Raw genomic sequence first — 23993 nt, forward strand, 5'->3', positions numbered from 1 at the left:
TGAGATACACAAACTCGTGTGAATCAAACTTTGACGCCAGGTCATGGTCACACCGTGTGACAAAAACACGAAATTCAAGGTAGTTCATATCTCCGTCTTGTTGAGATGACATTCATCACAATACGAAGTGGATCTTAGGAAAACCAAAGTAAAGATTGGAAAATGTGAAAAATTGCAACTAAATACAAAAAGGAGGGCTTACTGGTGTGTTTTTCAAAATGCACCCCGAGACTTTTTTGTGCATCTGGTCATGATACACAGGTGTACCGATTTTTATGAAGATCGGTGAAAGCTAACTGAGGGGCTTTAATTAAGCTGTTGCGTGAAATGTGCACTTCAATGAGCTCCCAGTTGTGGCCACAATTCCATGATTCACACAGGGGAACCTCAGTCTGTCTGAATACAGCAACTTATTTTTGGTGGAGTTTCAACTCATAAACCTGACACTTTCACACTAACTAAAAATCATTAATTTCATCACAACTTCATCATAGAGAATATGAATATCTGAGAATAACAAAGATTGATAGCCCAGAATTTATATTTTTAACTGAAACAGTGTTTGACATCAAACAGGCCTTTAAACACAGCCACTGACCAAATGAGAAACACATGAGACATTGGAGATCAAACAAAAAGAAGAGAAGCAAAGGAACTGGAAAGGATAGAAAACAGGAGGGAAACGTTAAGAAACTGAGGAAATGTTTCTGCTGTATTAATTAAGGGCAAAGTCGAAAGTTAAGGGGAAGTAAATAAAAAGCTAAAGAAAGCGACAGTATGGATGGATCAAGACATTATGGAATGCATAGTAAGAAAAAGAGAGAAGAAAAGAGAGGAGACGGATAGAGGAGCATACTCACCCCAGACTTGCAGTTGAATTACACAGTTGCCGTGACAACTCAGCAAGGATGCTCTGCTACGAAAGTGTCAACCAAAACTTAAATATAATCGAACTTTCTCAGTGTTGAATCAAAACTACAAAAAACTGGATCAAAGTTGTCACGTACTTAAAAAAATGATTTTAAAAACTTTTACAAACAGGAAAATTAAGAAGTGAAATCTCAGATCCTAGGAGACGAAACCGAGTGAACGTTGAGATGATATAAAAGTTACAGAAGTAAAAAAAAAAGGAGTCAGACACACAAATCTGTGGAGCTGAATGGAGAAGTGAGTGTACCTGCATGTGTCTTATACTGTCACTCTGACCACAGACACACCCCTGATGTCCTTAGGACATGCCCATCACTGCAGAGTGTGTCTGTGTGTGTGTGTGTGTGTTTGTGAGGCAGCTTTAATGCTATAATGTCGCAATTCACCTTTGACCATACAGCATATTGTTTTAAAAATTAGCAAGCAAATCAACGCTTCTAACCTCAATCAAACACAGACACACACAGACACACACACACACACACACACACACACACACACACACACACACACACACACACACACACACACACACACACACATCCATTGGGAATGCCAACATCAACACTTGTGCCTTGTAAAAGCAGAGAAAATGTAATGACTTTATGATTTTGGTCCGGCGAAGCTTTAATGCCAATGAGAGGCCTCTGAATTATAATTTCAGGGGAGAAAGATAAAGATAAAGCAGGGTCAGAAAAACCACTGGCAGACAACACATGGGTGAAGGCCAAGGGCTGATCGTGCTATAGAGGAACAGAAAAGAGAGAGACAGAGAGAGAGAGAGAGAGAGAGAGAGAGAGAGAGAAGGAAATGGAGTGATTTGGTGGAGGAGATGGAGTGAGATTTCTAAAGCTTGATAGCATGATATATATATAGAAGCATTTGTTAAAAAGTCATACAGACCAGAGCAGGAGGCTAATTACAAGTCACACATGCCAACATGCCTAAACACACAAATATGCACCAATATGATGCCCACACACCATCGCACAGCTGAAAGAAAGGATGGAAGAGACGATCAATAAAACGTCAATGATAGAGAGAGCTCAACAAAAATGGGACATCAAATTAAATAGTGTCAAGTAACAAATTGGAGTAAGTCACAGGGGGAAAGGAAGGTCGGCTTCTCCTCTCTTGACCTCCAGAAGTACAGTCACTGCAAAAAGTGATCTTAACATGATTTTAGGTGCAATGACTGTATATAATCAGAAATCCTCAGTAGAGAGCTGATATACTGTATATACTTGTGATAGAGGGAGGAGGGCAGGTCACTCTATAGGAATGCCAGGTCAGTATTCTGTTTTCATAATTAAACTGGTTGAAAAGGTTTTGTACATTTAAGCATGGGGGAAAAGCTTCTTCTTCTAACACTTATTTTTCCCTTACGCACTACTGCATTAGATTCTGCGACCTTAAACTGCAGTAGGTGAAAATATATTTGGTTGTATTCTGGAAAGGTAGAAAATGGGAATTTGGCAGGTAAAGAACGTAAAAGTGTGCAACAGTAAACTATGCAGTTAGAAAGTGTTTAAAACACAAGATGCATGACAAAGCATGTACAACAAAGATGTTTAAAAAGTTTGCCACTAGAAGTCAGACGTTCACAACCACCGTTGTCTGCATGCGATGCATTTACATTTACTTTTAGTTTGTCTGAGGTTATCCACACAAACCCACCTTAAAAGTGAGTGTGTCACGTGAGATTTTCACTGGACCAACAATCACTGCTGCCATGTGGCCTTGTCTGTCCATCACCCATCCTCCTCTTCTTCATCAATATTCATCATAATGTATCACTCACATAGGACCAACACCTCTCTCTGCCTATTAAAAAAAACGCAACAGCCAACAGCCAGTTATCATAGCTATGGCTGTCCAAATGGAAAAACAACTACTCACCAAAACACATACATTACTCTGAGGTGAGTGAAAATTGCAGTACATAAGTGGATTGTTCCCAGTAGCCTACTGAGATAAGTAAATTAAAGTGGCTGAACATGGGAGCTAAGTCGAAATAGCTTCATGTTATTTCCTTGACAGCTCCCAAAAGGTGAAGCCCAAGCCTCTCAATCGCCACCTGGTCGCTGGCTGAAGTAGAGGTCATGAACCCCACCTGCTCCATGTTGTTGGATGGGACATGGGGCAAACTAAAAAGTCAAAGTAGCCTGCCCAACAGATCTGAGATGATTTTGATCTGAGATGTAGTTTGTATCACACTGATGTATGTCAAACTAATTTCTGCAATAAGTTTGCTATTAATGTATATTTTATGCAATAAACACAGGGTGAAACTTCATGATTGACGGATGTGACTGCCTCACAGTTGGTCAACAGCAACTCACTACTCAGTGGCGTAGCACAAAATCCGCTTGCGGGCCCCTCCCCTACGCCACTGTCACTACCACGGCTCCGTCCCCTGATCACTACTGCTCAGACCCTGGCTCCAAATGCATAAGATAGCAGCACAACGCGTCGTCTATCGCTATAGAAAGTATTTTCCTTTGTCTCTCTCCCTTGAACTCTCTCTAATCTTTTTATCCTCACTGTCCTGTACGAGCTGTCAATCCTGTGATTGCATTTTATTATCTGAATGATTCCTTTTCATAACCTGAGCCTTTTCCCCACCTGCTGTGCTTTGGTTTGGAAGCTGCACTTGCATTGTCCTGTGGAAAGAAGATGAAAACAACAAGTGCAAAAACATAAAGGGAGTTAAGCGTGACAGTTTTTCCTACACTGCGTAAAACAGTAATTAGTCCAAACCGTCACTGCTGTTGTTTGACACGTTGAAATAACAAGTCACGACAACGTCAGATGACCAGTCACATTTTCTGTGTTGTTCAGAGGACCTAAAAATAGCAGTAATGAAGAAGTAATGGCGAGGGCATGACAAAAACATGGATATTATTCTGTTCTGCTGTGGTTTTTGGGGCGAGGACGTGGAGCGCCAGCTGATGTGTTGGAGAGCTTATTCTGGCTCCTTGATGTCATGCAGCAGATGAGCTGAGAAATCCTGCTGGATGAAGCTTTGAAGGAAGGAAGGAACCACAGAAGAGGAAACACAAAAATGAGTGGAACTCCTCTCCTTTCAGTTTGAGATGACTGAGCAGCAGGGGAAGATCAAGGTAAGGTCCGTCCGCCACATTATTGGCTTCTGAATAATCAGACGTGTTTGTCGGATATGAAGGATTCTGGTTAGACAAGAGTTGCAATTGAATTTTTTGTGGCCCGCAGTGTGTTTTAATACATTTCAGTCATGCTTACATGTCTTCCATATTTAAAGTAGATGACTTATAGCTCCACCCCTGATAACAAATTCTGACAATGATCTGTCAGCTGAATATTTGGCTGCTTGCGACTTGAACCATATGAACCCAATGAAAGCATTGGAGCCCTTCTTTCCACGCTCTCGACCGATCACAATTTCCTCCTGTTTGTTTTTTTGGGCATCAAATAACAAGTTAATACAAAACTTGCCAAGAAAAACTTTTGAACAAACATCAGTCTGATCAGAGCTACCTGAAATGACAGAATACATCTTAAAAAAACATGTATTTTGACTTTTATTTTGGCAAATGTTCCATCCATCTCCCAACATTGACCAATTCCAAGTTAAGGGTATCTTTCTTCATTTTTTAAATAAACCCTCTTTCCAAATGTTGTGAGATTTTGTCACCATTTACTATCTGACGATATAAAAATTGATGAAATCTTAAATTTTATGATAATAACAGTTCCTAATTGGTGGGCTGCAGTCAAACGGTCGATCAATGTGATTCAGTATTGAGTGAGGACCGAATATATGGTTTGGTTATGCTTTTATTTTTGTTGGAGTCTAACATAACAAGTCAGTCTTGCTAAAAACAACTTTTCGGTCTCGATATGGCTTTTTAGTTGCTCCGATTTCGTATGGCAGCTCTGTACTTAATCTTAATTTTTATCTTGTTAAAAAAACACACTGAATTGGTGTTAGGTCAGTGATATAATGACTACAGAGAGACACTGATCCTGAAGTAAGACAAGTTGGAAACAACAGATTTACAGCTTCTCTTTCCAAAGGGTCTCTTGAAGAATAGGGGATTTCAACTATGAATACAAACTGTATGAGGCAACACAACGCTACACATCTATTAGTCTCTGAGTTTTAACCTGACAGCCAACAAGAGTGTTTCTGTGCAGAGTTTGAATGTTCTCCCTGTGCCATCATGGGTTTTCACTTCCTCCCAGAGTCCAAAATGGTTAAGGTGTAAATGTGAGAGTGAATGGTTGTTTGTTTATGTCGTCCCTGTGATACAGTGGCAACATGTCCAGGGTGTACCCCACCTCTCGACTAATGTCAGCTGGGGTTGGCTCCAGCTCCCCTCTGACCCTCAAAGGATTAGCATTATAGATAATGAATGGATGGATGAATTCAAACTGTAGCGACTGGAGTCTGTGAAATTCGCCACATATGAGAAGTGGTTTAACTGAACTTGCTTTCAGACTTTTAGTTATCAATTGTATAATTACTAAATTACTTGAGCTAGTGCGTGTGGTGGCAGCTGATCGTGGACTATGATTACTACTAGACTGCTTGATGGGCAAAATCCCTCCTCATATACTGTATACTACTATTACTGGCAATACTCCACCAGTTAATGCTGCTACTTTCACCTCTATCAAACATTTTCTATGTATAAATACTAAGTTACACTAAGTTCTATTGATTCAATCATCGAGCTGTATTTCAATCAGGTTTGGCCAGGTCTATAAACCAGGTCACATTCACTAAACTAGACAACATTGTGTTGCTGTGTCCTGAAAATATGTAACTATATGATTAATGATGACAGTCAACAGCGTCATCACCCTTTTCTAATCTTTATCACTTAGTTTGAAATATCTTCAGATGTCTATCCTTTGCTCTGTATGTAGTGATGAATCATCAGCGAAACAAAACATCATATCTGGGGATAACAAGTTGAGAAACCTGCCTTTGTTTTAGGCTCATAAAACCCTTTAAATGTCCATTAGATGAGCTCAGAGATGAGTGTCGCCCAGCCTGACACAGGGCTGTTTTTCTTCAAACTTGAAGCTACTAACGTCACAGACATTCTGAAAATACTAAACATGATCATGACTGAACTGTGACACCATACTCTACAGATTTTGTCTATAATGCTGAAATTTAACCTTGATGTTGGGTCAAAAATGGTACTCTACAATATACTGTCAAAACTAAAAGAAGCTTAATGTTCCTTTAATGCTTAAAAAGAGGCGATAAGTATCCTGGGCCTTTTTTAAGTAGTTCACGAGTGGATATTCGTCCATCAAGAGAAACACCTGACAAAAAAGGTAAAGTCCTAACTAGTTCTATAGTCTATTAAGCCAACTAGCCCACGTAATGTGTCCGGCTTTGGGAAACACTCAACGTGATGCACATGAGAATTATCTTTACAGCAGGAGCAGTGAAATACAATAGAAAATAACTGAGCCTGCAGATAAAAGGTTTAAGGTAATTATACTCCATTATCCATCAGACATTTCGTGGACCGGGAGATAATGTGCACGTGTGTGACAACGACGCGATCGGGACTACCATACCCTCTGTTTGACTCAATGGAGGTGCCCATTATCGGCAAATGAAAGGCTGATTTACGCAGACTCTTTCTACGTTAGAGCTCAGACAATGTCTCATTATGGGGAGCGCGTCTGATAACCGTGCAGGTGTCGCCTCTTCACACACGTCTGCGGATGCGTTGTTCTTTCACGGCCTCTTTGTGTCGGTCATTCCCCGGCTCTGTCCTTGGGTTGACGTGATGCCAGTCATCATGTTTTCCAGTGGAACGGCACACCAGCAGAAACCTAACAGGCCTCTCCTGTGTCTTCGCTGGACACTGCCTACGAGACGTCGAGGGGTTGGAACAAGATAGGTCCAGTTGACCAGAGAGAGTGGAGGTAGAGAGAGATAGAGAGAACGGACATGAGAGACAGACGCAGTATGTCGTTCGGGCTCCGTGATACTGACAGAGTTAAACCACTGCTGCAACCTGAGACCCCACAATGCAGCAGGGGGACTCTACACGATGCTAATTTCCCACAGCCGCACCATTCATTCATATGCATACAAAAAAAACCCCAGCAGAAATGTATCATTGCTTCTTGTTCGTTTAGCGGTGACATAAAGGTGTCGTAGGTTCCAAAATTTGAAAGAGTTTTTTCATTGTCTCATCCCAAACAAGCCCAAACTTCTTCTATTCTTCCTTCTAAAAAGTGTCAAGGAGACAAGGACCCATTGCTGTTACTTCACCCAAGGCCACACAAACCACCCTAAAAGAATAAAATGTCTGATTATGATTATGATTATTGCTAAGAATTTCACAGGAAGTACTTTCAGAGACTAGATTTTTTCTAGAGTGTGTTATTTTCCCTTACATCATCATCATGAACACTGGATGTAAAGCAACTGCTTTTGTTCCAAAATCATAAGTTATCATTTATAACTCATACACACATACTTAGTCTATCTTAAAGACAGCAGCACATGCACCCTGTAATCAAACAATTTTTCCTACACGCAAAAAGATGTATGAACACTTTCAACATGTAATCTCTATTTGTCAAACAAATAAAGAGGATTTAGTTAAATACTGTTTTAGCCACTGGACAAATCTGTGTCTCAGAGCTGTTGATGTGACATTGTCTGCTGCTCTCAAGAAAACTGAGCTGGTAAGAGACATTTTTCAGATTTTGTAGATTTATAACTTAAAAACAATGTGTGTATTAAATGAAAAGTTTCTGGAGAATAAGCAGGTTTTTAGTGAAGAGTCAGATGAGAAACGTGATATGACTCTCCTGTGTGTAGTGTGAGGGATCAATAGCTAGGAGCTGGCTAGCTTAGCTACATTAAAAAGTTGAACATGTTAACTTGTGATCTTTCGAGGTGCTGTAGGGTTGATTTGACAACTTTTGGTAAGATCCAGGCTAACTGTTATCCTCTGTTTTAAGTATGTTTAGATAAGACTTAGCTTATTTAGAGGACGTTACGGTGGCCTAGAGAACCAATCTGATGACACATGTTGTGCAAAAACACATAAACGTGCACATTTGTGTGTTTTGACTTTTTGGAGTGCATGAGTTAATGGGCGACACATCTTCACTTCTTCACTCTATCAAAAAATGAATCCCTAATATTCTGTATACGAATGCTGCCATCTCGTGAATTTGGAGCCAGAGTCTGGGATGGAGTCAGACTCACTGTAAGTTAAGACAACTTAAAATCAATATGATAAGATCTAAATGACAGAAACTTTTTAAAAAATCATTTGAAGAATACTTTTTAGTTTGGTCCATGTCCTATCCCCTATAATGGTGGAGGCAGAGTTTATTACCTTGACTGATGCCAGCCACCAGGAGGAAATCAAGACAATTTAGGGAGCAGTCACATATGTTGTCCATCTTTATATACAATCTTTTACACTGCGTTCATGGCGACTATGGTCTCAAAAAGGTGCATTTGATAGATGTGGTAAGTACTAAAATAACTGCCCCCTTCCTATGAAAAGATTCATATTGAATAGACTAAATAGAATGAAAAATTTGTGTATTTACCAAAATGTATATTTATTCTGTTAGTGAAGTCTAGTGTAGGTCAGTGAGTTCAACACATACAGAACCAGCAGTGAGAGGTTTAACCAGACTCAGGGAATGTCAAGTATTCTAAACAGCTCCTACAGCTGTACTACACTGTAATCTTATGTGGAAACACGTCCTCATAGTTTTTATGTATGTGAGGTAAGAAAAAAAAACAGTTTGCCTATCACACAAAAAACAGACTTAGATCAACATATATGTATGGAACTCACTAGGCTGTGTTTTGACTTCAATATCTCTATTAAAGTGCTGCTACAGAGGAGAGGTTCAATTTCCTGCTTTGTTGGCTACATTGTCATTACTCAGCGGTTGTTTTGAAACAGGGCACGTGTGTAGCACTCCTCACATGAGGGATTGTGTGGATTCCCAGGAAAACATGACACACAAACACACACACATACGTGCAGAGTCAGTCACTCGTGCCCCGTCACAAAGAGATCGGACCCGGACACGCTGCTGTGTGATTTGCTCTGGCAGCCGAAAGCCAGCGATTGGTTACTGGCGAGTCCAGATAGCAGATTTTGGTCACATTCAGATTTCCTCCCCCCACAGGCGGCCTGAGGGGTAGCGGACAGCTTATTTTTAAGACAGTGTAATTAAACGTACAGTACGGAGTGACAGGGCGGATGGAGGAGACAGAGGGGAAAGGTTGTGAACTCAGAGCGAGATTACAGCCACCCGCCTTTTTCCTGACTGAACCAAATCTCATAAAATCTAACTGAGCAACCATTCCAGGTACAGACCACATCACCAACACTGTGTAGAAGCTGCAGTGGAATAATTCACTCAGCTCTCTTAAGTAAAGCTCACAACACTGCTCTATAAAAACCATTAAATGTTAGAGTACTGCAGCCAAAAAAATAGTAATATATAAATACTTCTTTAGAGTGGTAGTTGGTCAAACTACATACAGTGGGCCTACAGGTGGGCATTTTAATCAATAAAACAATTCGGCAAACACAATCAGGTGAGGATATTATAACTGAGGTTAAAGTATGACACCACAGCGAGGGTGTTTTTGTAAACTTCAGATCACGCAAGAGCTGGGACTTCCGGGAAGTGACTATTTTCCACGTCCGGACTTTGAAAAGCAACAGAGTGAACTCGACTGATGGGAACTCTCTGCAGCAGGACTTGCAGCTTGTTAATTTATTGTGAAATGATGAGCAGAAAGAGAGAAACTACACAGGGGTCTCCTGAAAAATGGACGACTGTCTTTCGCATTAGAAATAACTCCAAGGAACGATTGTATGTGACAGTGACTGTATGTGGGTGTCAGCTGGCGAGCTCTCGGGCCAACATCTTTTCAGTTTTTTGTGTCTCGGTCCCCCTGTAATTATCCCATCCTCCATCAGTCAGTGTGTGCGGAGCGCTGAGCCAGCTTGGACCGAGCTCTGCGGTCAGTGCAGTGCTGTGGGAATTTCTTTGGCCCAGAGTTTCCTGGCTGACACGGGGACGGAGGAGCGTTGGCGGCATTCCCAACAACTCTGGCTAAACCAGAGGACAGACAGATGACAGGATTGATGGGCTAATTTAAGCTTAGCTGAGTCTTTGACTTAAACACACATTCCAACAGAGCTGAAGCTGTGCCTAAGTCTATATCCTTCTTATCAGCTCCATGCTACAACATACATGTTTCTGTCTTTCCATTTTTTATTGTATTTCTCAAACTTTGTCCTCATCTCTTTGTCTTTTCTTCTTCTTTTTCTCGTATTTCATTCTACCACCATCCCTTCTTCCTAAACTCAAGTGTACATTAAATGCTGGGTGGGGTAGAGCATAAAATGGGGGTTAAATTTGGCTGTGGGCTGTACGCTCTTGGACCATGTGTATGTGTGTTTGTGTGTGTGTGTGTGTGTGTTTAATTACAGGGCTTGTTAGCCCTGCTAACATTAGTTGAGCACATAATGTGATGGACAATATTTTTTTAGTTTGTACCAAAAAGTTGCACATCTCAAAATAGTCACTATGATCGTAACTTCAGAAAATAATTATTTTCTGATATCAAGGAAAACATTTTCTCATCTGTCAAACATATAAAAAAACTCTTAACCATAGTCAAAGGTCATAATATAATTGATTCATTTTTAGGAATCGGGCTTCTAGTATATTATCGTCATTGCACAAATCTCTTGCAACCTGACTTAAAATCTGATTGTGACTATAATAATAATCATTTCTGTTGTTTATTGTTGTTCGTAGAAATAAACTATAATCTTGAGCGACTTCAACGATTTCATCATCACGCTCCTTCTTTCTGCTTCAACTCTGCTTTTTGGATCAAAAAAGAAAACATATATTTTCAGAGCCAATGAATAAAAAGAAATACCCCAAAACACCAAACTTAACAACAAATTCATGATCATGTGTTTTGGCCAAAGCAAGAGAGTCTCTGGGATAGATTTTTTGTACATCTCCCTACCCACACAAGTCACACTGTACAAATACACACACACACAAATTGCCCCCTACTGTATTTCCCACAAGAAGGGGTGAAAGTACTTGACAGGAAACAGGAAGTATTTCTTCTCTTAAAATAGACAATACCAGATATTTAAAATACTTTAAGAGCCATATATTGAGCTATGTGTTCACTGGTGCTGCAACAAGACAATACTGTTGCATGAACTTTGTGACGTCTGTAAAATAACTATAGGTGTCTATAGGAAACTATGCTGGTGGAAGTGTGTGTGTGCTTCCATATGCATGTAGCTGTGTGTGTGTGTGAGAGCAGTCGAAAGCCACTTATTGTCACAAGCGTGCAGGAATTTGGACTCAGACAATCAAAGCCCTCTGCCAAAAATGACAGTCTCATCTTGGTGCTTGTGGAAGTGCTGGTGCTGTTACGCAGCAGAGCATGATGCCAAAGCCTCAGCAGTGCGGTGCAGAATGTGAAGGTGGTAAAGCTTAATGTGAGACCAGCTGTTAATAAAGCAAACACAGAGTGTAACAGATAAGTGTGTGAGACACTTATTCACAATAATAGACCAAACTGTGAAGTGACAGTACAGATTTTCTTTTCTTTTGTTAACTTCAATGCAACGTGGTTTATTAGTTTTGTTATGAAAAGGCCAATAGCTAATAAAAAACTGTCTTGAACATAAACTAAAGTTTATTATATAACTAATCTGTTATAAGAAGATAGATAGATAGATAGATAGATAGATCGACAGATAGATAGATAGATAGATGGATTATGAGCGTAAAGCAGAGTCAGGATTTTTTAAAAGGATTTGAAAGTGAGGAGGGGGCGGATCTCACTGACAGTGAGGTCATCACGTAGAAAAGGCACTGCGTCAAGCATGCGCAGCAAGCACACGCACGCACACGCACACACACACACGCTGGTTGCCATGGTTGTTTTAAAAGTTAATATATATCCGCTGGGTGACAGATTATGGCAGAATAACTAGATTAATGCAGTACAGCACAAAAGCAGGAGCTGTAGCTGTTTTCATCACTATAGGAACAGGATACCCTGACGCTCAGTCTGAACTTCCAAAGCTTCAGCAGATGAATTAAACAAAGAGACAGAGAGTTTGCACAGAAATAGACAAAGAGCTGCATCTGTCCGTTTGAAGTCTCTGCTGTTTTGAGCCATTCGATAAACTCGAGTGAAAGAGCCACCGGGAGCACAGGGGCTACACAGGCTGCTCGGTCCAGAAGGACAGGTACTCCGTGCAGTCCCTTCGCTCGGGACGCAGAAGTCCCTTGAACACAAAGATCATCGTGCGTAAAAGTGGTCATGACGCGCGGACCTTGTGGTGAGAAACAGCTCCACACGCCTCGGCAGAGACTGACACAGTCAAACTAAACTACCGGCTTCAGCAGCCATTCATTCCCGATGTGAAGAGTGAGGTAACCAGAGGGAGAAAGTTCAGACACTCACCGGCTTGGTGAATAAATATGGTGGAAATCAGTGTCCAGTGGCGAGCATCGTCTGCTGAGGTCGACTCAGTTGATGGTTCAAATAAAAACAAGGTCAAAGGATGAGCGGAAACCACAGAGCTGATTCACCAGGATCCCCTCTTCTCTTCTCTTCTATTCTCTTGTCCCTCCCTCTCTCCGGCTCCTCTGCTTGTCTGTTAGGGGGAAAAAGAGAAAGAGTGGAGAGGCTCGGTGAGCTCACAGTGCGTCACCGCTGCAAGCTGAAACCCCCACGGTGTGTGTGTGTGTTTCTGTGTGTGTGTCTGTGTGTAAACCCCCTCTGTCGGCTGCTGTCTGCCCAGCATGTGCCTCACATTCTGGAGTTGAACGCAGCAGGTGATCCAACATAGAAAGATTGGAGATTAAATAGATAACAGAACATGATACATGAACATGAGTTTATAATCCACCAAATAAAGGACACAGAATCTAAACAAAAAGCCAAGTAGCAACTTTATTAAAGTGGTTACCTTCTTAGTTTAGTTCTTTATGTTTAGAAATGTCTGCAGTGATAAAGACCTATACATTTTGACTTGTCCCAGTAGAAAAGGTTAACAACCAGTCCCATTGTAATGTCATTATTGACACCTGTGCTTTTCCTTATGTGTCAAAATGTCTGCTGTGAAAAAGGCCTATATATAACCAGACTGACCCTCAGTACAGCTCAGACCTCTGCCAAGGCCGAACAATCCTGCACGTGCTTGTTTAGTTCTAATAGTAGAAATATAGACATGAGACAAAAGAAAACGGTCTTAGGATTTTGTTTGTAAGCAAAGTTAAAGAAAGTGCAAAGAAAATATCATGGAGCCACTTCTCAATCTGCATCCATACCAAAATGTAATGGGTTTATCCCAGACCCAGGCCTCATCCGCCCACCAAGTTCGATGGAAATTGGTTGTGTAATTTTCGGATGTGTAATCCTGTTAACAGAGAAACAGGCACAGGTGAAATCATAACTTTCTTAGCAGAGGTCTTAAATAACTAAATCATGAGCTGACTGCTCATCACACCAACGTTGCTGAAAGTGTAATAAAACTTACATCTGTTTTTAAGGTATCTTGTCATTGTAGCAAAAACTGTGTGACAGTGAGACTTTCACATTCACAGGACCCTGAAACTGAATCCGCTAAATGGAACTCATTCATTTGATTATTTACACCTGTTATTTTCCAACACGGTGACGTGTTAAAATGTCTTCAGTCCAAAGGCCTTCAGTTGTCCATTGGAGGAGGATGTGGCCTCAGTCATGGTCCCAGGTTACACCTTGCTTAAAGACTTGCAGCACACAAAGGAGTGACTCATCAAACAAGAAAACTCCCTGAGCTGTCAAAGCCTCTCAGATTTTACAATTCATTTGGTCCGTTGACTTACACATTTCATTTATATGAATGTATCAGCCGAAGCCTATGTTTAAATGATTCCAACAACAATATTCTCCATTTTCATTCTAATAGAGTTTGGCTTGTTGGGAGGTGTTTCAGGTGTTTCAGGTATATCTTTTTTTAAATACACGTATATTGATAATATGATAATATATACAGGGAGAGGCGGTGGACTAGTGGCAGAAACTTGGACTATGGGCAGAGAAGGTCTCTGGTTCGTCTCTGGTTCGACTCCACGGAGAAACAACAAAAGACGAACCTGGATTGATCTGTCCAAAAATCCAAGAGTCTCCCTACCCTGTCTAGTACCCCTGAGCAAGGCACCTTACTCCCCAAAAATCTGCTCCCCGAGCGCCGTACATGGTCGCTCACTGCTCTGTGTGTCCTGCACCAGATGGGTCAAAAGCAGAGGATAAATTTCCCTACCTGCATGAGTGTGCCTTTGCATGTCTGTGCATGTGTTTGGGACTAATAAATGCATCTTAATCTTAATCTTAAATGCATCTTAATATATCTCTGATGTTGTGATGATTGTTGAGGCTGAACTGGTTCTGACTGAGAGAAGCGTACAGATTTGGGGTTGTGATAGTTTGGGTTACGTTGGATAATCAATTGTAGTCTAATCAATAGGACGCTCTTAATCATAATGGTCCCAGTGTGACACTCAATAAGCATCAAGTACAAATGTTTTAAATTAAGTACAACTACATTTCATCCCCTAACTTTTCAATTTCAATCGGTATAATGTCATAGTTTTGCGATAAAAGACTTGTATAATGTTGCATTATTTTGAACTTCAGTTCAGGTAAGATTTTAGATCTCACTGTATTTTATTCTTTTTAGATGAACTTTAATTGAATTCTTACTACGACTGTCCATTGAGGATCAGCCCTGGATTATAACAAAGCAAAGAATGAAGATTTCCACTGGCCCACATTCTTCCTGTGGGATGAACCATGAGTCAGTGTCAGTCAGTCACTCTGCTGAGAGACACACATGAATCTGTGTGTGTTCCTCTCTTTCATTCATCACACAGATCTTCACTGTTTACAACATCTGAATGCTGTGTGTGGGTCAGTGTGTAAGTGGGTTGTAACTTGTGCACGTGTATGTGTTCATGAGCAGAGAAGGCGTAGCATTTTAATTTGTGTATGTGTTCTGAATAGCCTGCATGACAGTTTTCCTCTATACAACGCCGGGCTATTAAATCACAATACAGCACAGTGTGGGCCAGTGGGTTAAAGTGAAACGAATAGTGGAGTAACACCGAAGGGTGATGGTAGAAACCACACTGATAACTCTGTGTTATGGTCAAGCTGCTGTCAACTGGAGGAGTGGAGAGCATCGTTGTAAATTCAGTTGACAGTCATTCAAGACTAATCAGCAAAAAGCGAAAGTTATGAAGGGTTTTACTAAACTAAAATGAATAAAAATAAATTGACTGGCTAATCGATGAATCACTGATAGTTTAAGCACTTAAAATAATACCCTTTAGGCTGTATTATTCCCAAACTTTCTGTGTATGCTGTAAATTCTAAGAACCACACCTCACCAGCCGGACAAAAACAAACGAGCACAGAGTGGCACCAGTGAACTGATTTAATTACAAAGAGAAACCCACAGTGACAGAACAAGAACAGCAAGGTACAGGAAAAAACTGTAACCATGACAACTGCAAGATGTCAACCAGAGATACACAGAGTTATGACCACATGGTCGTTTTTTTTTCTTCCTGTAGACATCTGTAACAAGTCAACATCACCAAACTCCTTCAGTCACAACAGAAGCCGTCTTGTCTCCTTCTGGAAAGATCCATGACATATATAATTTAAACGTGACTGACAGCACATGCCAGAGGGAGCAGGAGAAAAACAAACCTTACACAAATATATAAAAAATATGCCATTAGATTCATATGAACAATTGAGGACTGTGGGTGCACTATTTACAGAAAAAAGGCAATATATACCAATATTTACAACAATAAAGACAGTTCACATAAGGACATGAGGAGGTTGTTTAAAGGTTTCTGGGAGTTAATCAGTGATGATGGGGTGAGTTTGACGTGATGGTGAAATGTGAATCTTTCATTTCTTGGCACAAAATATGGTTCATTCTCTTTATCGTGGTCAGATAAGCATTGAGTTTTACTTCATATATAAGACGCATGGTGTTAGTGTGCATGCGCATGTTTGTATGAAGACATTTCAAGGGCCTAAACCTACGATGCAGCTGCAGAAATCATGATTATTCCATGACTGGTACTTATGTCACTGCTGAGGAAATTTAAATGTATATTGTTAAGGCTGAGATAAAAAAAATCTAACTATTTTGAACCAACTATGGCAGCAATTTCAGATAATCCTGAATGAGCTGTCAAACTAAGCTGATTTCTGCCTCGGTCCAGGACCCACCACCATGGTGCCACGTTTCTTGTGCTGCTCGACTCGTTCCACAACATGTTGCCCTACGGCCAGCATAGATATACAGCTTCATTGGTAAAGTGGCAGCTCTTGGCTCCGAGAACACAAACGTAAACCTTGCAGTGAATCATACAGAACATTCAAAACCGTACACCGACAAAAATTGACATATTCAGATTCATAATCTTATCTAATGTCTTGCCAAGGATAAGATAAGATACCACATTTCGGCTTTGAAATGCTACCATCAGGAGTTAGCCTAGCTTAGCATAAAGACTGGAAGAATTGCGAAGAATTGAAACACCCCATGAAGTCAATTGAGTCCACTAAGAAAGTACGTAGCAGCAAAAATCCCAGGTACAATTTGTTTTTACACTTTTATACCAAAGAAACTCAATGATTTGTTTGCTTTAGATGTGTTGGAAGGCGGTTTTTCATCTTCCTATCTTTCACCCGATATCCAGTATTTCAGCTATGCTAAGCTAACCATATCCTGGCTGTAGCTTTCATCTTCATGCAACATTAGAGTGGTATAGTTCTTTTCGTGAACTCTTGACTTCCCAAATGCTCACTTGAAGTTTGCTAAAATTCTCAGACTTTCCTCTGCTGTATTTTTTTTGACGTGCTACCACAAGCTAACTGGACGTGAACCCACAAGCTCCTTTTTATACTTTTCAACTGATACAACAGTGAGCTACACAAACCACCTCTTACACTTACAGAGGGACAGAGCTCGCGAGCTAGTTAGCAGCTATCACAATGATCGGCTGATCCTCTTAGCCCTGCTCACAGTGAAGAGTTGACCTAATGTGGATGAAGTGGGGAAGCTGAGTGTGCAGATGGCTGGTTAAGGTGCAGTGAGGTTTTCTAGGCTTGGGATCAAAGGACAATCGCTGCTTAGCCCTGAAGCCTGAGGCTAACGTGTGCATCCAAGGACACATCTGCTGTGAGCTGACATTTCCCCATGCTTGTGTGTATGTGTTGTAAAATGGCTTAGCTTTTAGACTGAAGGAAAGTTCAGGCGCTCAGTGACGGTCCTTCTGACCTACTCTTTACTGGCTCTCGAGTCTCATAAACGAACCACATGCATTTCAAACTATCATTGCGGAAATTTGTGTTTGCGTAGGTTTGAGTATTCTGGGTGTAAATGCCACACGACACACCGGGAGTTGAAAACCAACTGAAGAGTTAAACCGATGTAATCGTTTGGTCCGACATCTGCATTCAGAAACAATGTGATGAGAATTTTGAAGGAGGTTGGTATTTGGTATGTTTTCTAGCGATACAGAACATTTCCTCTAGACCACTCTACTTTCTAGTCCTGTATCTACATATACAGTATGGAGCTATACCACATCTACAAACATGAACCCAGAACTGAGCATCATACCAAAACATGAGCAGACTACATCGGTAACCGGCCAAATGGCGCTGGATTATCTGATGTGCAAATCGGGCCACGGTCTCCTCGTTCTTCAGCTCAAACAGAAAAAAGTGAAAGCTACATCTTCTATAAATTAAGTGCTGTAAAAGAAGGCGCTAAAATCAAAACCATAAATACTGTACATAACTCTTTATCTGCTACCACAGCCTAGCGTCATCTCTGCTACTGAAACAAGTCCCGATTCCCATAATACGATGCTCCACAAATTGAAAATCATTGGCAAAGCAAATCTTTCTCAGATCCTGTGATGTTAAAACAAACTTACCTAAACAAAGCAATTTTTTTCTGCCAGTAGTGGGACACTGCTTCATCTACCTTCATGTCAAATGGCAGAAAATTATGAATAAGTAAAACGGATACAAAGTGATTATCTGTGGAAAATAGACATTTACGTTTCTCACAAATTTCGGATTCAGCGAGTGAAGGCTGTGCATTAATGTGGGTGACTGTATGCATGTAATTATAACCGTACATACTAATACTGCACTTGAGTGATGCTCTTGTTCTCTCTCCCTCTACTGGGGATTTTTTTTTGACAAAGGCAGTCTCATATTTAAGAGAATTTCTCTTGGAGTAGCTATTATTACATCCTCACTGGGGCCAAAACGATCTGATCACAAATCTGCTATTAGGTGTGGTCCAGACCTGGTAAAGGAGCAAAATAAGTTGTCCTTTTCTCTTTCAGAAGCTCACAGACGTTGAATTGCTTGAACTTCAGTAGTGAAAATAGGTGAAAACGCAGATTATTGATCAAACTACAGTCAGTTAGAATCATTCATTTGTAGATATTCATATATTTTGTCACGGTATTTGAAGGCCTAAAAGGCTGATGTCCAAGAGAACCAGTGATAATGTCCACATGCTTTGTTCATGTCCACATTCATTCAAATGTCCTCCTGTCATGACGTCATCATTTGATTCATGGTTTGATTTGAGTCTCTTCTCTGTTGTCTTTGTCAGTGTAAAGACACGTTTCTGGACAACTCGTTTACAGATGCCAAAAAATGAAATACACACGCACAGAAGTCACACAGTGTGGAACAACAAACATCAGCAGCAACATTACTCAAGAAAACGGGGTCAAGAAAACGGGGTCAAGAAAACTAGGTCTGAAGTGATCATATTCATTTGTCAGTTCGGGCGGGAGTTGACAGCCATATTATGCACATAGAGACCGGTGGACCGAGCAGAAGACCAACACAACAACAACAAAAGTTGAGAAGTTCCATGGCGGGAAAAGTGACGGGAGCTTGTGCGGCACTCTTAACGAGAGGCGAAGAGCTGATTGGCTCGATTGTCTCACACCCTCCAAAGCAAAAGATGGTTGGTACTGTCGTCCCTTCCGATGGTTTCACTGCTGTTAGTCAGTCTGAAGTCCTCATAGCCGTCACCGCCGGAAATGACTAGATGGTTCGTTTTTGGAGGGATGTGGGCGGAGGCCCTGCGGCGTGCGGAGTCGTGCCTTTGAAGGTTTCCATCAACTGTACTGCTGCTCTGTGACTGGGTGCCTAAGAGAGAGGGAGGGTTAGAGGTCGAGGAAAGGCGTGTTTCAGTTCAGTTTTGTGTATATACATTTTCTGTTAATATTTCAAATATAGAAAGAGTTGCACATTTATAAAGTTAAAACACCAAGAATGTCACAATATTTGTAGGTCAGTGATCTAGATAAATACAAACTATTGCTTGCTAACAAATGTATGCAGAAAAAAACGTAGAAACCTGTGGAGTCGGTTGATGGAAGGGGAAAGTTCATGTCAAACCCTTCAGGTAGTTCGATTGATGTCAGGAATCGAACGTGGCCCGTGTGTCCGTGAGCCGAGCCCATCGGCACCAGGGGAGATTTCAGAGTCCCAGCCCCGGTTCCTGAGCTCACTGCTGGGATCACCAATGTAAGGACCACCCCTGTAGAGGAAAACCATCTTGAGTTATGGTGTGTTTTTCAATCCAAGGAACGCTTCTTTGTAACAACTCCATACTGACAAAGAAAAAGGTTTCAGCCAATTCCCTAATCCCGGAATTATGTATCTTAGTGAACCATTTTAAATATTCACAATAAAAACATAAAATATTCTGAGTCTGAATAAAGAGTATATATATATATAAAATCATTTTTAATATGTATTGCATATGCCTTTTTAAATGCAGTTTGTATCTGAATGTACTTTTGGATAATTTCCAGATCAATCATGATTAAAGGATTTAAAGTAAATGGCAATTCCGTTGAGTCATCAGGTTCATGTATATGGGATCTATTAGACTAAAGGTGTGTTATTACCTGCGCTTGTGCCAATCCACAGCAGATCCTTACAGGCAAGCAATGCCGTGATTCTCAGACAGGCGGCTTTGTGCTGTCTGATGATGGCGTCTGCACCTGAACGGAGAAGAACAGGATAATAAACTTTATAGGAGGGTGAGAAATTTTTAACTAAACCTCATATATATTAGTTGCTTCTGACATCTGGAATTGAAATAATACCAACATACAAATGTGAATGCTCCTACATAGACAATACATGTGCTTCTCACTGCCATTACGGAGCTCTACCATGATTATTTACCTGCGAGCATCTTGTGCACGGCAGGCGCCATGTCCACCTCCGTCAGGCTCTCCCAGGTCTGAGCGTGGTACAGTCTGACCTGCGCACTGCCCTGCAACGCCAGCCACACCCCCTGACCGTACGCCACCATGCATGTCACACAGCGACTGCTGTCAGAGCCCACCTGGAACCAGTGCTGGGAGGGAGGAAGAGAGAGGGATGGGAGGGAAGCAGTGTTTAACACATTCCTCGGTCTATGAGTACACTTTTTTATTCCGGACACATCTTTGGATTTGATCCTCATACATCTGACCGTTCTCACCTCTTGTACCAGGGTAGTCGTGTTGATAATGAGGATTCTATTCTGTGAGCCACACCACAGCTTCCCACCCACAGGAACCATTTTGGTGACAGGACTAGTGGGTGAGCCCAGAACTAACGTCTGAGAAGACTGAGCGTCCCAGAAACTTCCTGCGGAGTGAAAGGAAAATATATAGATATTTGCTGAGTAGTCTTAATAGTTGATTGGAGTTAAAATGAAAGCAATCTTTAAATGATAAATGAGGTAGCATGCTGATTTTTTCATTTTTCACCAAAAACAACTTTTGGTACTGCATTGTGATGTCATAATTTTAAGACCCTCTCTCACAATGTACGCAGACAAGAGAGGATTCGAGATATTAAGGATTTAAACAAAAGTTTTAAAAATAAATCGACTTACAACTTTAAACAACTTTAGCTAAAGCTGCTTTCAGACATGCACTGTACTGCAGGTAATCTCCTGACACTCTCCTGAGGGGCTGTATAAGAGAACACGCCCCCCCTCACCGCCCCAGGGATTTCTGTACTGGTGTGTCTGACCGGAGAGTCTCCTGCTGCCTTGTTCATATGTGCAAACTCTGGAGAGACTCCACACCTAATTCATGTCGGAGAACTCCACACCAAAATTGATGTCTGAAAACAGCTCAAGTGTGTTTTGGATTCTTCCTCAACCTGACACTGTCCACACTTCAGCTTACCTGCTTCTCTCTGATAGACGATCACCTCTCCATTGGCCAGAGACACAAAGACTTTGTTGTCCAAAAACCTGAAGAGGGCAAAACAAAGGAGGAATGTGGAAACGAATGAATGAAGACAGTAAAAACAAAAACTGGATGAACCCAGCTGCATCAACTCTCTTTTAATCCCTTTTCCTTCCAACTCATGATGTATTTTTTTGAATAATATTGTTCACATCCAGCTTTGATTCCAGTGATAAACATTGGCCAATAAGGCAGACTCACAGTATACAGAGGATGGAAGATGCGTGTTGCATCTTCATGCTGTTTTTACGGTTGCGGATGTTGTCCGAGGACTGGTACACGTGGATGCTAACAGACAGAGAAACATGGAGAGAATTATGAGTACGTATCTGATGATTTTTTCAATGGAAACATTTTGGAAACAAATTTGGTTATAGGTTTTCAAAATGCTTGATTGAGAAAGCTACTTTAAAAGACAAGTGAGTAGAGTGTGCATGTGTTGCTGCTCCACACACCATCCGTCCTCTGTGCCTAGCCACACTGAGCTCTGGTAGGCCTCGGGGTCGATGCTCAGCAGGTCCTCCAGACTCGCCCTGGTGAAAGAGCCACGGGAGGATCGGCGCATGGCGCGGCCGTCCATGGGGCTGTCTGTCTGGTTACGACTTCCTCCGCCCACCCCTAACATCCCTGGAGCTCCATAAGAGCTCGGCACTTGGAATTCCTGCTCCTCCTCACTGCTGGTGGTCTCTGTGGCCAAGTCCTTCGAGCCTGGACCCTCGTCATCTTAAAAACAGATAAAGCAGAGTTTGAGGGTGGGTTATGGGTTAGGGTTGTGTAAGTAGTGTGTGTGTTTGTGTGTGTGTGTGTGTGTGATTTATTGAACTCACTGCCGTAGCTGGATGAGATGGTGGAATGACTGGCCTGACTCTGTAGAGTGGACGAAGGACTGGGTGAATCCTCGTCATCTGTGTCATCGCTGTCGAACGGAACAAGCTCTGTCCCTGGTCCTGGAAATCAATCAATCAGCTGATCAGTCAACACACAAATTGTCGCTGCTTGACGTGTTGTAAAAACTCTAAAGGACGAACCTGTAGGTCGCTCCGTCAGCTCCAGAGAGGAATGAGAGATCGATATGTGCAGCTGCTGACCGGGGGCTCTGGAGGGAGGGGCGGGTTCTGATCCACGCTCTCTGAGGGGATGAGTGATCGGTTAATGGCACAGAAGACACCCAACATGTTGAGGTGTCACTACAGTCAGTTTAAACTGATGTTTGAGCTCCTGTAACCACACACACTTTCCCACTAACCACCAAGCTCATATTTGCCACAGTGGACAATCTTGAAATCCTATAATGAACCTTTTGATATCATATGTTCAGATTTCCTAAAACATTTATATTTCATTAGACTTATTAAACATTGTGTAGCACAACAAAGGGGAATATTAGAAATAAGGTCTAACTGAATTCCCCCTCAATTTCAATTCAATGCTCCACAGATGACCCGCTCTTTTGTTGAGATTCAAAGTGTACCACTGTATTTGTGTGTTGCTGCAAGTGTGTGTGTGTCCACTGACCTTCCCTTGAGACCTGGTACAGCGGCAATGCAGATGATTCTCGCTGAGCAGACAGCAATACAGGCCTCCACTGTGGGCTCATCTCTGATGTTCAGCAGACACACCTGCAGAGGAATCATCATCATCATCACCATCATCATCATCATCATCATCATCATCATCATCATCAGTCCAACTGTTTCACATTTTTCTATCACCAGAAGTACTTAGCATCTAGTTAATAACTGGCATTTTGTAGTATTTTTCCTCACCTGTCCTACGTATCCGTCGCTGTTACACACCCACACTTCACAGCCGCTGTCCGGACAGCTGTGGCTGGGAGACGCACATGAAAACTGGAGACAGACAGGCAAAATATGAGTGGATGCGACTTTTGTACAGTGGTAAAGATCGCCTCGTCTAATGTCAACATGTGTGACATAGCTTCTGTTGCTCTCACCTGCATTCCACTACGTGTCTTCATTATGGGGATTGCCTTCAGAAACTCTGGGTCCCACTGGTCCTTATTCATGGCTAAACAGAAAAAACATAACGATGATAAATAGTTTGTCTCAGGAACATTTCGGATCTCCCGGTGTCTTATACGCTATGTGCAAAATTATTTTTTATAATTAATTATTATTTTTATTACAAAGGTTAATAACCTTTGTACTCTGTCTCTGGGACATTTCACACGTTTTCAGGTTTTAATACAATTTTGTTTTTTTGGTTTGATACTTTTTAGGGCAGTAGCCACTTTCAACTCACTTATATTCTGCAATTTGTTTCTAGGGCTTACATGTTATGTCCTTGTGTACAGTTTTATGTTGTCTGTTACAGAATGTACTGTCCTGCAGCTTCTGTAGCACTTTGGCCAAGGAGAAATGTATTTGATGATTTGAATAAAGCTTTTTCACTGACCCAGTTTCTTCTTGGCGTCCTCAAAAGCCTGTTCGAAGTGGGAGCGCGTGTCAGGAGAGGTAAACTCGAACACAAAGCTGCTCTCCGCAGACGCTGTGGTAAACTCCAGCTTTGTGGGCAGGAAGGTCATACTGAAGGCCAGAGACTGTTTCTCTGACAACTCCCTGTGCACGGACGACATCAGATCCTTTATCGCCTCGTCTAGGGACTGACAGAGGTGGAGA

At 41.5% G+C, this 23993-nt stretch overlaps 2 protein-coding genes across 2 annotated transcripts in view; both read right to left on the minus strand.

The window, feature by feature from the left end:
- relt (RELT TNF receptor) overlaps positions 1-12675 on the minus strand; it is a 26142-nt gene extending 13467 nt beyond the window's left edge. The window contains exon 1 of the mRNA XM_062386656.1: positions 12449-12675. The gene's annotated coding sequence lies outside the window, so the exon portion shown is untranslated. The remainder of the gene's footprint in view (positions 1-12448) is intronic.
- Positions 12676-15452: 2777 nt separating this feature from the next.
- LOC133951383 (rho guanine nucleotide exchange factor 17-like) overlaps positions 15453-23993 on the minus strand; it is a 60141-nt gene continuing 51600 nt past the window's right edge. The window contains exons 11-24 of the mRNA XM_062385293.1: positions 23770-23977; positions 23309-23382; positions 23121-23204; positions 22870-22973; positions 22383-22483; positions 22182-22301; positions 21810-22077; positions 21556-21642; positions 21292-21359; positions 20595-20743; positions 20294-20468; positions 20011-20106; positions 19455-19637; positions 15453-19243 (exon numbers count right to left, since the gene is read on the minus strand). Of these exons, the coding sequence (XP_062241277.1) occupies positions 19035-19243; positions 19455-19637; positions 20011-20106; positions 20294-20468; positions 20595-20743; positions 21292-21359; positions 21556-21642; positions 21810-22077; positions 22182-22301; positions 22383-22483; positions 22870-22973; positions 23121-23204; positions 23309-23382; positions 23770-23977 (1926 nt within the window). The 3' untranslated portion in view covers positions 15453-19034. The remainder of the gene's footprint in view (positions 19244-19454; positions 19638-20010; positions 20107-20293; positions 20469-20594; positions 20744-21291; positions 21360-21555; positions 21643-21809; positions 22078-22181; positions 22302-22382; positions 22484-22869; positions 22974-23120; positions 23205-23308; positions 23383-23769; positions 23978-23993) is intronic.

Source organism: Platichthys flesus, chromosome 4 (genome assembly GCF_949316205.1).
Source record: "Platichthys flesus chromosome 4, fPlaFle2.1, whole genome shotgun sequence".
Classification (NCBI taxonomy): Eukaryota; Metazoa; Chordata; class Actinopteri; order Pleuronectiformes; family Pleuronectidae; genus Platichthys; species Platichthys flesus.